This window comes from Rhea pennata, chromosome 2, assembly GCF_028389875.1.
Source record: "Rhea pennata isolate bPtePen1 chromosome 2, bPtePen1.pri, whole genome shotgun sequence".
NCBI classification, from domain to species: domain Eukaryota; kingdom Metazoa; phylum Chordata; class Aves; order Rheiformes; family Rheidae; genus Rhea; species Rhea pennata.
Genome location: NC_084664.1, coordinates 123,267,259 through 123,283,965, shown reverse-complemented (window position 1 = coordinate 123,283,965; position 16,707 = coordinate 123,267,259). Strand labels below are relative to the sequence as shown.

Below are 16,707 nucleotides of genomic sequence, written 5' to 3'. Positions count from 1 at the left end.
AATATAGAGCATTCTCCGAAACAGCTCAGCTACAAATGCCAGCCCCTAAAAAGCCAGCGTCTCCTCCAGCTGATGAGTCTTATAATATTGCTGCCCGTTTCTGAATAGTTTTCATCACTGTCACAATCTTCAGATGAATTAAGATCAGTCAAGCATGAAGAATGGAAAAACTAATGCAGAAGTGGTTAGCAGAGAAGGGTATTAAAGAGCAATGAGATTCTGAAATGGTTGAAATGGTGATAGTGCAGAGTGTTGCTGTACTGCATATTGAGCAAGCGATAGGAAATACTCTGAGGTTCATTGCATTCATCAAAAAGGCAAGAATATTTTTGATGGTAACAGTAGTTGGAAGTTTCTGTCAAGTTTAAGCTCGCTATAACACATTATCATTATTTTACATCACAGAAACCATGTTCTTCCTTCACTGACTCCTTGGAATGAGCTATTAAGCTGTAGTGTCATTATATGGTCACAGGCTTTTTATTTAGCAGGACTCATGCCTCATTTGGTACATCAGATGAACGATGCTCACTTAATGAACAACAATCCTGCGCTGTTCTCCCTTTCTTACTCGGTGTGTGGCCCTCAAACTGATTTATTACATATTGTCCTCAAGATAGAGCTAGGAATTCCCTTAGGAGCTTTCCTCACTACAGTGCATGTGTGTGTCTCACAAAGCAAGTTATTTTATTGTTTTAGGATGAAGGACAACACCACAGAGAGACTAAATTCAAAATTGTCTGCTAATTTTGGATGTCTAATCTGAAACATTTTGGATCTGGTTTATTCAAAGTGCTTACAAAGAACAGCACTTTATATGCTAAAAACACAGTTCCCATTGCTCTTACTGTGAGCTCTCCCTGCTTCTGGAGGTTAATAGCCTGGAATCTTTGGCTAGATACATAGAACATTAGGAACATACAATTGCAATTGCTGAAATGCAATGGAATTCAATTCTTCAGGGCAGAATTAACTGAGACCCTCTTTTCTCTCCCTGCATTTCCATCTTATTCACTGGCATTATGATTTGGCAGTAAAACAGTTATGGTCCTAAAAACAATAGTGTCCTTCCCTACATAAACTTGGTTCATTCACATAGGTACAGAGAATAAGTAGATTAGAGAGACAAGAATAGCACTCACAGGGAAAAGGGACATAAGGCCACAGAGCAGAAATCTGAGGTCCCTTTGATGCACTACAAGCAGCTGTATGTCATCATGCACTTAAGAGTAACACAGTTCAAAGGGGATTAGGTAGCCATCTATACTTATGTTCATAACATTTAATCTACCTCTCTAGCATGAGAAAATTGAAGTTATGAGGTGCATGTGCACTTGGACACAACTCCGAAGGGAGGATGCAGCCCTGCAGGTCCAAGGCTGCAGGGAGTGCCTCGTGCTCCTCACTGGGCCCGGGACAATCCCACCTGCTGCAGATATGTCCTGGTCAAGTCTCTGAGACAGGCAATGAAGGAGCAATGGAGGTGCTGAGCAGACTGCAGCATCAGGGAGGATGAATAGAAGACAGGACCTTTGCAGAGACAAGAGGCCAAGCCGCACATTACACAGAAGGAGGTAAGCCGTGCTTTAGTAGGAAGACTGTCTGGAGGCTGGAAGCTTGTGACTTTCACAGTAAGGTAGGCCTCTTTCTCTGTCTGCAACTGTTTGGCCCTGGCAATGGGAGAGGAGGAGCTCTCTCCTTTCTTTGGGGGACAGAAGAATCCAACCATTGATTGGAGCTGCTGTCTTAAGAGGGTTGCCCAGCACCTGGATTTGAGACACTGTAGAGAAATTGCTGGGTCATACGCTACATTTGTAGTGTGCTTTCCTTTGTTCAAGAACAAGAAGTGTTTCAAGTATTGGTCTATCTTAAACTAACAGTATGCACTGGTGGCAAAAACAGGGTTGGAATTCTTGAGCTTGTATACATACCATAGGTGGTAGGTGTTTTTCTAAAACAGCGGTCAAATAAACGACTGGCAAACTAGAATAAATACAGGACCAAAAGGAAATTATGTTTGAGAGGCACTAGAGGCACTAGTCAGTGCTATCAGTTCACAAAATCATTAATGTTTAATCCCAACTATGGGATTACCATACTGATTTTGGATGTGTAATGGATGCATAGGGGCTATTTACTCTGAGATAAGGGTTTCTGGCATTCCATTAGCAGTTAATATGTAGTAAAATGCCCTGATATAAAATTATTTAGCTTATGAGAATTGGAATCCTTTGGGCTTTAAAGCCTAAGAGAATCAGTAAGAAAGCTAATTAACTTTAAGGTCAATAAAGATCAGTTACAGAGTTAGATGTCTTTCATAGCAGTATGTCTTCAGAAAACAATATTATAGTCATTTAATTGTCTGCAAAACACATACATTAGATCTGTTTTGGCTCCATCTAGAGATTCATTGACAGATTGACTGTAGCACAATCATTTGCCACTTCCCCATAGACACTCTGTTAGAGACGAAAACGCACATGAAACTGAGTATTTTTAACTACTTTTTAATGCTGAGATTCCTACTGGTTCTAACAACTTCTGATCTCTTTACCAACCAGTCCCAAAAGGTGAATCCCACAAAACATGAATGCTTAAAAGGAACTGGTTTTGTCTAAGCTAATTTTCAGACAGTTATCAAATCTTTCTGCACAGGTTATATCTTCACAGGTACATTCCTGACAAGTACATATATCTTGACTGATATATTCAGCTTTATCTGTAGTCACTTGCATCCAAAACTGCAAATTGATTACAGGAACTATACTTCATTTGTGAAGGTAACAGCTGGACAACAGTCCTGCTAGATAACTTGGACTAGGTTGATTTATTCTTCCACCAAAATCCTGTTCTGGATGCAATTCCAGTTTAGTTTGGGGTATAATTAATATATTAGTAGTATTGGGTCTTGGTCTGTGCACAATTGCTTGCAACAAAGTAATTACAACCTACTACAGCCCTTGCCTCTTTGTAGCCTTTGTCTATCTGTAGCCTTGTACAGAGCTGTTACTAAGAGGAACATCTATGTAGCATGTTACTGCAGAAGGGCTCATTCTGTCAGAGCTATCAGCACCAGGAACTTTGGCATCCCCATGGGATCCTGAAGATCTGGAGGTTACTCATGGTACACACTAAGCTCACTCCCAGGTTTAAATTCAGTACTGCAAGAGAATGGATTGCAGTCAGTTATGTATGAGGAGTCCCTAGCTGTCCAAGCTGAAATCCAGCTTGAAAAATAGTCTGTGGAAGAACTTCACCATCCCGATTCCAAGCTGAAGAAAATCCTACTTCTCCTCACGGATGCACAGACTTTTCCTACAAGAACTCCTTTTATTTCCCAAAGTAGCAGAAGAAAATTACAGCAAATAAACAATTTCAGGTTCTTTTTAAAAAAGTTAAGATTATAAAATTAGGACTAATACAAAAAAAAAAAAAAAAAAAAAAAAAAAAAGTCCAGTATTACAATTTACTAGTTATCTTTGCTCTCTTACAATTTGGTTGTGCTAATTAATACCTGGAAAAGAAGTTAAAGAAAAAAAAATGTAGCCTACCTTATTATTACTAAGATGCTTAGAGCCTTGCTAAAATCATTTTCTTACTTTTGACTATTTTTTATTTCTTTTTAACTACTATCTTAGAGGCTTATGTTTTAATGATGCATGATGAATACATGTATCAGAACTTCAAATACACATAGTGCTAAAGTTATTAGATACTAGTGTAGTATTCTGTATCTGAGATATTCAGAATTATCAAGACTTGAAAAATGAAGGCTGAGAGACCTGGACTGCTCAGCCTGGAGAAGACTGAGGGGTGATCTCACCAATGTGTATAAGTACCTGAAGGGTTGGTGTAAAGAGGGTGTACCCGGTGACAGGATGACAAGCAGTGGGCTCAAACTGAAACACAGTAAGTTCTGTCTAAACATGAGGAAAAACTTCTTTACTGTGAGGGTTACTGAGCACTGGAACTGGTTGCCCAGAGAGGTAGTGGAGTCTCCATTTTTGGAGATACTGGAAAGCCATCTGGACACAATCCTGGACAATATGTTCTAGGTGACACTGCTTGAGCGGGGCGAGGGGTGGAATAGATGATCTCCAGAGGTCCCTTCCAACCTCAACCCTTCCGTGATTCTGCAGAAATTTAACTGAATTTTGGATAACTGAGATGCCCTCAATATGGGACAGTTTGGTAATCCTTGTGCAGCTCCTAGCAAAGTGCAGGAGTGAAAACAGGTGCCATGGGTAGAGCTCACCAATGCTGCTACAGTGCCTAGGTAGCTTGTATTCGCTATGACACAACCAGGCTCTAGGCAGCCCCCAAAAGGGCTAAGTTGTACCACGTGGCATGCTGGCCAGTTACACTGGTTTTACAGACTCTCTACATTGCCAAAACCGTGCCAAGCAAGTGAAGAGTAATACTGCTGCTTATACCTCCCTATGCTCCCCTTTCCTTCTGTTCTCTAGATTTCGTTTTTACGGGGCTTCCTCCCCATATATACCACATAGCCCTACGGCCTTACACTGCCTTGTTTCTCATTGTTTCCCTCCAGCTGCCTGATTTCTTCACAACTGAAGCTATTCAGTGCAATGAGTCATTTATATGAAGAAATATTTAGCAGATAAAAAATGGCTTTTGTGAAGGTTTTTGTTTATAGAAAAATAATTCAAAGAAACTTGCTTAGAATTCTGAACTTTCAAAATTTGTTCTTATTTGCAATCTGACCAAGGTTTTAAGTACTTCTAGTTTGCATGGGTAAGGCTAGAAATGGCCAGTATAATCATCTAGGAATAGTCAAAAAAACAATAGGAGGTTTGTGTGGAAAACTGTTTCTGAACATCCATTTCTTAGCACCCACAATTCACAAGCTCAGCTTTGATTTTTTGAACTCTTCAGTCATGAGCACATGCAAAATCACACCATATAAAAGCCTACTAACATCTAAACTGTATTTAAGCAGGGGAAAGCTGCTTTGGGGATTCTCAGTGCCTGGAGGAGTCCGCAGGCTTTTAGAAAAACAAGTATGCCAAAGAGAATGGGATCTTCACAAAGCTAACTAAAAGTCCTGTTAAACAACCCTGAAAAAAATGCCACAACTTGCATGTAATGAAACTAGTTGAGCAGAACATTTTGCTGGGGATTTGTGAGACTAAAATTTCGTTCATTTTTAAGCTTGACTGTTTTCAAATCTCTAACTGCTCCACTCTGAAGTTTCCCAATCTAAATTAAAATTATGGTCTTTTCCCTGTTTCAGACTTCTGCACTTCTCTGTACAACAGCATAGCTTCAGTAAGGAGTAATGTGCAGAGATTCTCTCACCTACAGGTCTGTGGACAGCAGTGACTTGTGGTGAACCGGAGATGAAAGGCCTGGTTTGAACCTGTCCGTTAGGGTGAACATAAAACACATCCATTCAGCTTCCTAGGTGAGTATGTTAATTATTGTATGAACCAGAAACCATACTTTACTTGCTGGGCACTTAATTCTCTAAAAAACTCATAGGCCTCAATCTTCTAGAGAGCTGTGAGATCTGGATTGCAAACAGACAGAAGCAGTTAACTCCCAAAAGGTACATGAAATCCTACCATCCCTCTCCTGAACACAGCTTACTGCTTAGAAGTTGGTGCCTTTCTACTTTATGTGTTACATTATTCTAAATTCCTTTGTGAAGCATGTAACACCTACCATTTTCCCTGAAAGGGAGTATGGATTCATTAAGAGTTCTGAATTCCACTCTGGGTAGCCAGACCCCTAAAAACAAAGCTCTGATTTGTAGTCTTTAAGTACCTAAACAGTCTGAATCAGATTTAGTAACTTGTGATGAATAAGAGACTCTGGGACTATCCTCAGCAAACCTGTTAAATGTGTAGCATATCTTTTATGGGAGAGGAAAAACCCCAGACCTCAATTTCAAAATGACCACTTAAAAAAAAAGTATGCTGTTCGTTAAGCACTCCAGTGGCTAACTATCTTCCATTAAAATTGTTTACTTCAAGCCAAAATTTATCTAGCTTCAATTTCAAGACATTTCATCCCATTATACCTTTGCTAGATCAAAGAATTCTCCATTATCAAACTACTTTTCTCCATGGAGGCAATTATAGGTAGGTACTTATTTCATAACCATGTCTGTTTAAACTGAATAAATTAAGCTCTTTGAGTATTATAAAGCATGCTCTTGATTCTTGGCACAAGAACTGGATACTGCATTTGGCACTAGTGTAAGCACTACTGGAACAAAAGTAACATAATCTCCCCCATACCATTTAATATTTCCTTTTTAATGCATCCAAGAATTGCATTTGGCCAAGTGGGAGCTTATGTTCAGCTAACTATCCATCACGTCTTCTAACTTTCTCTCAAAACACTGATTCTTGGGATGGACTCCCATTCTGTTTCCAGATGTCTGACTTTACAGTTGGTGATACTGAAACAGGCTGTATGGATTGGACACCAGCAAAGAATGGAATCCCAATTAACTGTAAAGCCTATACACATTAGCATGCCTGAAAACTCTGGGGTTTGTTACTGTTTCAGAACAGACTCCAGTTACTTCCCCAAATACCTGTTAGGTGAAGCCATGCCTGAAAAGCCTCTAAAACCTTGAAAGCTGTGCCAGCATAAAAGGTGATCAACTCCTCTACCCATACAGGATTATTACCTTTAACAAAACTACACTTAACATTTGTATCCACATAATGCCTTATCTGCCTCTGAAAGGCACTCAGATGATGTTAAGTAAAATTTACTTGAACACCATGAACATGATTTACTTTCTTCTCAATCATGCTTTAGTATAAGCACGCTTTCAGCAGAACTGGTGCATTCTTAAAACAAGCAGCAAGGTCCTTCAGCACTAACTTCTTTGTGTTGCTTCAGTACAGGCAAGCAATGCTTTCTGGTAAGATGCTGATTCAATGTTTTTTTTTCACCAGTAGAAAGTATATACAGGTCTTGTGGGAGAGGGGGTACTGAAAATCTTTTAGCAAAATAGGGGAAATATTCTGGTGATCTAGAAGAGTGAGAGCACTGATTTAAAAAAAAAAAAAAAAAAAACAACCACACACTCTCCAAAGACATCTTCCAATGTTTGAATTTCATTTTTGATGCGCAGAAAGATGGTACTCTTAAGAGATCAGAAGAAGAACTGAGTTTTCCTCTAAAGGTAATATTATTAAGTATTATCACCTGCACGTAAGACTTTTCCCTTTCATTTAGGAACTTCATTATTTCCAAGAAAACCCTTTTTTATCATAATGCTTATCACTTTACAAAGATGCTTGATAAATGAAGTATTTAAACAGTTTCACCTCACTCACTTGCAAACTCATTTTCCAAGCTTGTATCAGTACCATCTAATTACTTGCACAAAGTATTTGTACGGAACTGCTAAATTCTGATTTAGTGCAGCAATTAAATGGACACATGTATTATTTTCATATTTAGACACAAGAATCAATTGATTTAAGAACTCCAAAGTTTGACCCGTTTGACACTCAAGTGTTTTGCCAAAGTCCTAAAACATTAAAGAAGTACTCAGCTATTTTCAGTGAAGTCACTATCTTTAATTTCCTGAGTTTAAATAAACACTAAAAACTACCATTTACTTTTAAATGTCCTTTTTTAATTTAAAGCATAGAAAGAAGGTTTTGCATAAACTGGCAAAAAAAAAAGTGCCAGGAACTTTTAAAGTGGACATCCCTCATTGATGAAATATGTAAACACAGCTTCTCTGTATGTGCTAACAAGCTTCTGTTGTCAGAAAAATGTCTCCAGTCAGAATAGATGAAGCTTGTTGATCTGTTCTACTAAATGTCTCAGCAGGCTATGAATCCTTCGGTGAAGTGCTTCCAAGATGAAAACTCAGTCTGAACACAATCCAAGAAGTGCGCGTTTTTACCAGTCCCTGGATTTCTAATACACACCATTAGACTTGCAGATTAGTACCTATTGTTCACAACCTCATTAATCCTGTCGCTTTCACTTCTAAAATATATAAAATAAAAACACTGCAAACAGATTCTGTGTTTAAGATAAAATTGCTAAATGCTGCAAATGGTAAGTGTTTCACGTTTCCTTTGTTAAAACAATTTGGAGTCATTCAAGCTTGATGCAGTTAACATTAAGATCCTGACGGATCACAGTAACAGAACTGATCTACCCTTGACTATTCTTCACCAAATTTACAAAGCTTTCTGGAGCAGTACAACTAATTAGGAATCTCATTCACTGAGAAAGTTTGTTATTTACTGTGCTTTTAACCTCAACACCTCAAATACTGGTTTTCATTCAGAAATTAACCTTTGCCTGCACACATCTTTCCAGATTCCCCATCTCTCAAAGTAAAGGCAAAGCAGTTATCTATATAATGTGAATTCAGATGGTGTTTAATTTGAAATAGGTTACTCTAGCAAACATCACTATAAAAACAGATCACAAAACAGAGACTGGTTGACATGAGATTGTTTTGTGCAAGACGGTTTTATTAACAGACCAGAATTGGAAAGATTGCAGCTGGGCATCTGAATCTAAAAGAGGAAAAAACAAACAAACAAACAAAGGTATAGTTAGACCTGTAGAGATCTGAAAAAACTTTAGCAATCTGCAGAGGTCATACATTTCTACCACAAAGTATGGGCTATAAGCATATATACTAACCACAAATTTCATTTCACTGTGCTTGAAACTTTGCTAATCTTGCACACAAATATCAATAACTTCAATACTGACATCTCTTCACTCAAAACTCTGATTAAGTGCCAGAACAGGATAAGCTTGTTAAACAGGAAAATAGATACCAGTGTAACAGCTTAACAGGTGAAAACTTGGTATTTTAAAACAGGCTAAGTTACTGTACATACTGATCTTCTATTTTCAATACCCTTTTTCAGTAAATTTCAGGTACTGTTTACATACAAGAATTAAAGCAAATAGCAAACTTGAAGTTTGTCCTTTTAAGGCTCCCTTGAGAGCTAACAAAGTTCAGTACATTTCCAATATGAAGTTGTCGAAAAGCAGCATCAATTATTATGCCCTTGTATTTCCCAAGCTACACAAAGGAATTAGTACAAGCTCTTTGATACTGCCATATTTGAGACCACCACTTAAGTGATAAGAAATAAAGACAAATGGCAGGTAACCACATTTGTATACGAGAAAAAAATTGTTCACATACTCAGCCCTTCAGAAAGGCAGAGTACTTAAAATACTGACAATACGCCATCTGTGCTTACTGCTCTAGTTTCCATTACATTAGCAGAATATGTAACATTCTTCTGTTGTCTAAATGTACATTACTTGTATTTTAAACATATGATCAACTCAGAACAGCAGAAAAATAGCAGAAAAATAAGTGCAGGAGGTAAGAACAGCTATCATACAAGCTTTAGAGAAGTATGTTTTTGTTTCTGCCCCAAGCAAAACAACTGCTTTTAAGCAGAATCAGCAAGGTATTCCAATGAAAGGTGGAGTAAAGCCATGATCTCTGCTACTTACGAGGGTGTACTGAGCTAAAGTCCTATCAAAATCACAAGCACCCAGCTAGGTATGCCTACAATTTCTCTGCCAATACATTACTCTGAGACATTTATAACCACTGCAACAGTGATCTATTAGCTTTCTTCCTGTATCAAGGCTCCTGAAAACTCAGGGTCTCTGGATTGCTAATGTACCTCACAAATTTTTCAGTGAAGACTGATGGTAAAGGAAGTATGGCTCTGCTGACAAGAAAGCTGCAGGATTTCAATTAAAGATTGTAGTTTCTATCCTATGCTGGGAAACCAGACAACACTGAGCAAAACTTTTTTGTTAGGAAGCCTCATGCATTAATTTTTAAGGGAAACACGTGCCAGTACTTACACCATCTAATAGTTTGTACTACCAGCAGCAAAATTTCTACAAGAATGCCAGTATGAGCAACATAAAAGCCGCCCTAGACATAAGCGTTAGAACCTGTTTCTCAAGGTTATCCACCACTTCCTACCGACAAGCTATTTAATCTTTTTAGGAACAGAGTCTTCAGCAATTCAGTATTTTCCTAGAGCATAAGTCTTCATGTGCCATGTACCTAGCTCTCAAACTCTGCAGCTTCACAGATAAAATAGTCAAAGCAATAAGCAACAAGCTAGGGGAAAGGGAACATGGAAAGAACAGTCTACGCAAAGAACATTTATGACATCAAGGAAATAGCTCAGTCACTCAGATGAAAAGGCACATTTCCTAGGTCACCTTAAGCACTTTGAGACAGACAGCAGACCTGAATTGGCCCTCTTTGCTATGTCCTCCTGGCTATAGAAGAAATTAAGATGACTTCAAAAAAAAACAGAACCTCCCTTCAGAAAAATAAACTTCTGAGAATGACTTATCCAAGTAACACCCGCATTTATTTTAAGCTGTAAAAATCTTACCACTACTCATTACCTGTTTGGAAAAAAAATGGTCTCTGCCTGTTAGTCTTTCCAAATGTCAACAGGTAAGAGTCTTCCTAAATTCTAGCCTATTTGCCTTATCAAAAAAGCCATTTATGCTTGATTGAAAAAAAAATAGTATGTGCAACATTAAAGTTGGTTTACTGTGAAAGAAAGGTGGAGAGGAAAAAAAAAATCACAATAGGAAGTACCAGAACTCTGCAAAACAATTTTGGGATTGAACGGTAGAGATCAAAGCAGTAAGGGCAGAATGACGACAGATGATAGGACAGATTGTTTGAAGCAGATAAAGCAATTTTGCAGTAACAGCTAGGTCCTGAACTTAAGTGAAGTGTCAAGAAACAGGAAAGAAATATTCCCATTCCAAGAGGATATCCCAATTCAAACAGGCAATATAGTCTTTCAAAAAGGCAGTCTTAGTTGTATTATCATGAAAGTTTAAATTGATTATTTTTGAATGAAGCTGGATTATTTGAAGAATAGACTATTAAAATGTTGTAAAATTAGAATTCAGTCTCTTGTAACCCTGTAGAAGCACTTTTTGCAGTGGTCATACAACCTTAAGAAAAACTGTACACAGTCACAAGACTTCTGGGACCAAAAACTTCAGCCAGCATCAATGTCCCCCATCACAAAAACCAAGCAAATGGTTTTTAAATATGCTATTGATAAGTTAAAGGCTGTAACATATCAACTATAATCAAGATTTAATTTCTTATATGGTTAAGCTTTAAGTTCTAAAAATAAAACTAGAACACTAGTGTTCAAATAGCTTTGCAGAGAAGGGACCATCCAAATATGAGTGCATACATATTAAATGTGAATCTTCAACCAGTCAAGCCAGCAGTCCACACACCAGAGATGGAACAGTGGATGTTTATATTAGCTTTCGTAATATCTTACCTTTAGTTCATTCTCCTTATAAGTCTGTTTATCTGATCTTCCCTGTTACCAGCATCTCCACCTTCTACAAAGTGGATGGTTTTCTTCTTCATTCCACCTCGAGGAGAGGATAACTTGAAGGGCCATAAGAAGTTGTTCACAACTTTGAATTTCTTGCCAACAGTGTATATTTCATGGATCACATCCTCCATGCAGATTATGCCATGCTTCCCTAAAATTCAGGAAAGTTATTCTCAAAACAGCTAGCCAGAGTCAATGACACAAGCTAAAAACGATTAAGTTATGATCAGTGTCACACTGATTCAACCTGATAAACTTAAGCAAGTCAGAAAGCAGCCACCTTGTCAAGACGTATCTGACACGCTTTTCCAATTAAAATGGATTAGCACTAGCTAATTCAATGTTATTTCCCTGTTATATTTGGCAAGGGGTATCAGATCCAACTGTTGAGTATTGGGCAATCAGGAGCAAAAACAACGCAGAACAAAATTAGTGGAAAATAGGTTTCGTTCTTTGAAAAAAAAATTAAATCAATACACTTGAATGCTAGTTATATGCAGCTCAGTGAAATTCAGCTAACAATTCATGTTACTGAATAATCCAAATAGCATTTGTGCTTAATGCCTTTCTATAGTTCTTTAGTGACACGTAACATTAGGGAACAGTTTTTGAACTACATTTTAAAAAAGGCAGGTGATTTAGATACAGACCTAGCATTATACTGGTATCTTTAGAATTTGACCACCTATTGCATTGAAAAAGCATGAAACAAAATGCCATCTAATTGAAGCAGTACTCAAAGTCAACTGCCAAAAACAGTTTCAGTACTTGCTTTCCAACATTGCTGGAAAGGATGACGACTCCCTAGAGCAGAGTCTATTTTCTGAATACAAGTGACTACCACGTTTTTTTCATTTATATATTTTTATATAAAAAAATTTTTTCCCTCGCTGCCTAGATGTCCTGATTAGGAATCTAAAAGCCAGTTCACCACAGCATTAAGGTGTAAGATGCCTAATATCTAATACTAAATTTGAAACTTCAAAGCTATTAATGATGACATTCTTTCCTACTGCAGCACTGGCGCATTACTGAAAGATGTGTTAACTTGTTAAAAAAATCAAAGGGTTTCATATTAAAGATTACAAGTGCAAAATCTTAAAGTGTTATTGTTTAGAATCTACATTTTGATTTTCAATACTTCAAACGAATTTACTTCGTCTGCTTTGCATTAAGCTAAGACAGAAGCAGAGATGACTAAAAATCACTACTGTTCTCCAAAGACAAATAGAGATGGTTGTCCAACTTAGAACTACTCATCCAGATGTAAGAAGTTTGGGGTTTTTTGATCTTTAAGTGAAGTTGTATTTACCGAGGCGCTTCTGAATCAGGGAATTATCAGTCAGAGCAATGCGCTGCTTGTTGATCTTGCCATAACCACGCTTGTAGATCAACTCATGCACAGACTTCAAATTGGGATAACTGAAAGAACAGTCAGGTAAAAATAGGAGTTACTGATCTTGCAGCTTCCATTCCAAACTAACATCTCAAATTTCTGTAACAAACGATTTTGGCATGTCCTTAAGGTAAATATAAAAGCAACATGGAAGTAAAGCTTATTTATACTGAAATCCCAACAAAACTGGTATGAAAGTGTACCTGTAGTTAGTAAAAATACCTTTTATTGTACTTAATCATGTTTCAGTTCTAAGCATAGAAAGCATACAGAACATTAAAAACATTTTGAACACAAGGAAAATATGCAAATCTAGTGTAGCAAAGTGCAAGACACAGCAAACATCTGCATCTCAATTTGATAAAACTGATCATTTCACTCACCCCCAGGCAATGTAGGGTTCAACAATCCGCAACATGTTGATGGAAGCTTTGTTGAGTTTTACAAATGTGCCATTAAAAATCTGACGTAGGCGAAGAAGCTGCAATACCTTACGGACCTTAGGACTAACACCATTGGTACTAGAAAGCACAGAAAGAAGTCTTTTTTAATTGTCTACATCCCAGAAAACATTAAGCATCATCAAAGCAATAACAGTTTTAAAAAAGCAATAGTATTGTCTCCATCTCAAATGCATCACCATCCTATCTATTACAGAAACAAAAACTGAAACAAATTATTTAGAACCAACTATCTTTGTGTTCTCCTGAATGTATTTCTTAGGATCATGTCTTTCCTCAGTTTCCTGAGCACTTTCCTAGAAAACACTTAACCAAGCATGAGAAAAACTCAATGCTACTGTGTACTGGTATATAATTTTATCAAGCTTAAGGTTAAACAAAAATTGCCTTACATACTTGCAGCCTTGCCTTTTTCTTTTTAATCAGTATTCCTAAGGCAGGAAGATATGCCCAGCATAGTAATTTTACACTTAATTATTTATTAGTAATCCTGCTGGTACATATGCATTACTGATAACAACCTTCCAAGCTATTAGTGCAAAACTTAGATTTATTTATCTATGTAAGCTCTCAATATAGACACATAAAAGCAACAGAATCTCCAGTAGTTTTATACTTAAAAGCATTTCCATCTGTATTAAATCTTACCCTCTTATCCTGATGACAAAAGCCAGCTTTGGTTCAGCTGGTACATAGTAATTTCCAGCTTTTCGTGCCATCCTGGCCATACGAATCTCCTGTCTATACATGTGCCTGTATTCCTTGTGGTAAGCTTTAGCTCTTGCATAGATGAGTTTCCTTTGTGCCTTACGAAGCTGAAATTAGTTAAAATTACTTAAAATTACATAATGCCTTTTATTACAATACAGTTACCTTCAAATACTGTAGCATTTTCTACATCTTTCAACCCCCCAAGGGTACAACACAATAAAGAAACATCTGCCCATACCATGGCACTCAATGACTTCCATAACACTTTGGAGAATTACAATTCTACTACATAGTAAAATTTTCTTTCCATCAACAGCAGTATCTTTATACACTATGCTTACCCTCACAAAGACTGCAATCTCTTGCCTTACAGGTAACTCACTAAACTTACGAAAAACTGTACACTTGGCATTCACTCTGCCCACAGCTAGTTTGTTATGCTTTTTTTCCCCCCTACTCAGTCAATATTTTACACAGAATCACAGGATGGGTAAGGCTGGAAGGGACCTGTGGAGATCATCTATTCCAACCTCCCTGCTCAAGCAGGGTCACCTAGACCAAAATGCTAAGATGATATGAATTTGCCAGACCTAAAACACTTCTCCACTGCTTTGTATCAGAAGTAGCAGTGTTCCACTGACCAGCCTACAGAACAGATAACCAATTAATGCCAAAAGACATAAAAGATTCACCTTCTTTTGAGCCAACAGCCTCTTCAGACGTTTGGCTTTTATAGCTGCATAAGCCTGCCGCTTTTTCAGGAGGCTTTCCGGAACAGATGGCACCTTCTTTGCTCTAAATTACAAGAAAGAGACTCTTTAGAAGACTTTCTTCAGACTAAATAGAAGTATCACATTATAAACATCAATGTATGTAAATCTTTAATACAGCGTTTATATAAGCCTCACTGCCTTGCCTGAGTTCATTACTGCATCTCTTCCTTGTGTTCCCTCTATTGCCAGTTATTCAAGACCTTAAGGCAGACTCAAAAGAGCATCTTTTACGCAAAGATGGGCAAATTTGACCTGTTCAGCTGCACACCAGCATATGTTACAGTGCAATTTCTGAACACTTTTAAAGGACTTGTTTACTTTTTATAGGATATACCAACTCTGCCATTTGACACAACCTAAGAGATCAAAACATTTACTTTAGTTGCTTTCTAGTTTAGAAACAGAAAAAGTATGTTTCCAGCAAATCATTTTTAGATTAATAAAGAAGAATTTCAGCAGGTGGTTTAAAGGGAGGACAAGGCCAACAGTAGTCAGAGATCCAATTCAGAACACACGGGTTTAATTTAAAAGTGCTTTGTAAACATCATATAAAATACAGGACTTGCAAAACAGGTATTCACAGAGAAATAACTCGGGCCAACCTCTACACCCCCCAGCACGACTCTCCACTCAGGCCACGCACCGCTTCGCGCACCTTAGCGCGGACACCACCAAGCTCTGCGGCCAGCGCCTGGCTGCAAGGCCGGGAGGAACCGAGCCGCCCCCCGCGCACGGGAAAGCGCTCGGAGCCGGCTCTCCCGGCCCGGCTCTCCTTCCCGCCCGGCGGGAGCAGCCGCCCGCGGCCGAGGCGACGCGAGGCGCCGGCCGCTTCCCCGCCGCGCTCGCCCTCCCCCCTCCTCCCGCCGCCGCTGCCGGCCCCAGGCCGCCCGACCCCTGCTGGGCGCCGGCGGAGGCCTGGCGGCTGGGGGCGGCGGGCAGCGCGCGTGCGAGCCGCCGGGCGGTGCGGGCCGGGGGCAGCGGCCGCCGATGGCGGCGGATTGCGGCGGGGCGGAATCGCTACTCACTCCTTATCCGCCATGGCCAGCACCGGAAGGGAGCGAGAGAGAGAACTCGCGCATGCGCAACCCCCGCTTTAGCGCCCCGCGCCGCGCTGGCAGGGCCCCGGGCGCCGGCAAGACCCCACGCTTGGGTGGCCGCGGCGGTGCCTGACCGCAGCGCGCCGGCCAGGGGTGGTCGCAGCGTGCCCGAGACGAGAGCCGGCCTCGAGAAAGCCGCGCGGTGCCCGTCGGCGAGCAGCGGCGGCGGGAGCGGGCACCAGGGCGGCCCGGGCCGCGCCAGCACCGCCTTGCGCGCGGAGGAGCTAAAAAAAAAAAAGGAAAAAAAAACCCTCTCGAAGTAGCTAAAACTTCTTTTTTTTTTTAAAAAAAAAATCCTCGTTGTAATTATCAATTTTGCATTAATGACGTGCACGGCATTGGCTGGGTTAATGTGTGCAGGGTGCAGTCTGCAGCCACCCTGGCTGTACTTTATTTCGGGGCTGTGGTAGGGTTGCTAGGCATTTCGCATAATACAGGATTTCCCGTATTTCAGCCTTAAATCCTGTATCCTGTATTAAAAGCATATGGGATATTACCTTTCACCGTATGCTTTTAATACAGACAGGGGAATTGAGGCTGAGATACGGGAAATGCTACTTCTGCCGACTCTTTCCTCTGTCCCGGCACACACGGCCTCCCCCAGGGAGCCTGTAAGTGCTGGCTGGGTGGCAGCGGCATCCTGAGGGGCCAAAGGGCTGGTGTGGGCAAGGGGGGGATGTGGATGGGGGCCGGAGATGCCTGCGGGGAGACAGGGACCACTGTGTGCGGGACCGGCTGCCCGTGTGGCAGTGCCAGCAGCTGGCGAAGGCTGCAAGGAACAGGGTGGGAAATGGGAAATGGTGGGTGGGGAATATGCCTGATACTTTAAATTTAAAAACTAGCAGCCTAAATGCTGCGGAGAGCAGGAGGACGACCTAA

At 39.8% G+C, this 16,707-nt stretch overlaps 1 protein-coding gene across 1 annotated transcript; it reads right to left on the bottom strand.

The window, feature by feature from the left end:
* Positions 1-8,462: 8,462 nt before the first annotated feature.
* On the bottom strand, positions 8,463-15,861 carry RPL7 (ribosomal protein L7). The gene is made up of 7 exons (XM_062570282.1): positions 15,757-15,861; positions 14,651-14,753; positions 13,896-14,062; positions 13,170-13,307; positions 12,703-12,812; positions 11,331-11,541; positions 8,463-8,528 (listed from the first exon to the last, which is right to left on the bottom strand). The coding sequence occupies exons 1-6, from the start codon at positions 15,768-15,770 to the stop codon at positions 11,333-11,335; spliced, it is 741 nt and encodes a 246-aa protein (XP_062426266.1). The 5' UTR covers positions 15,771-15,861; the 3' UTR covers positions 8,463-8,528; positions 11,331-11,332.
* Between the last annotated feature and the right edge of the window lie 846 nt (positions 15,862-16,707).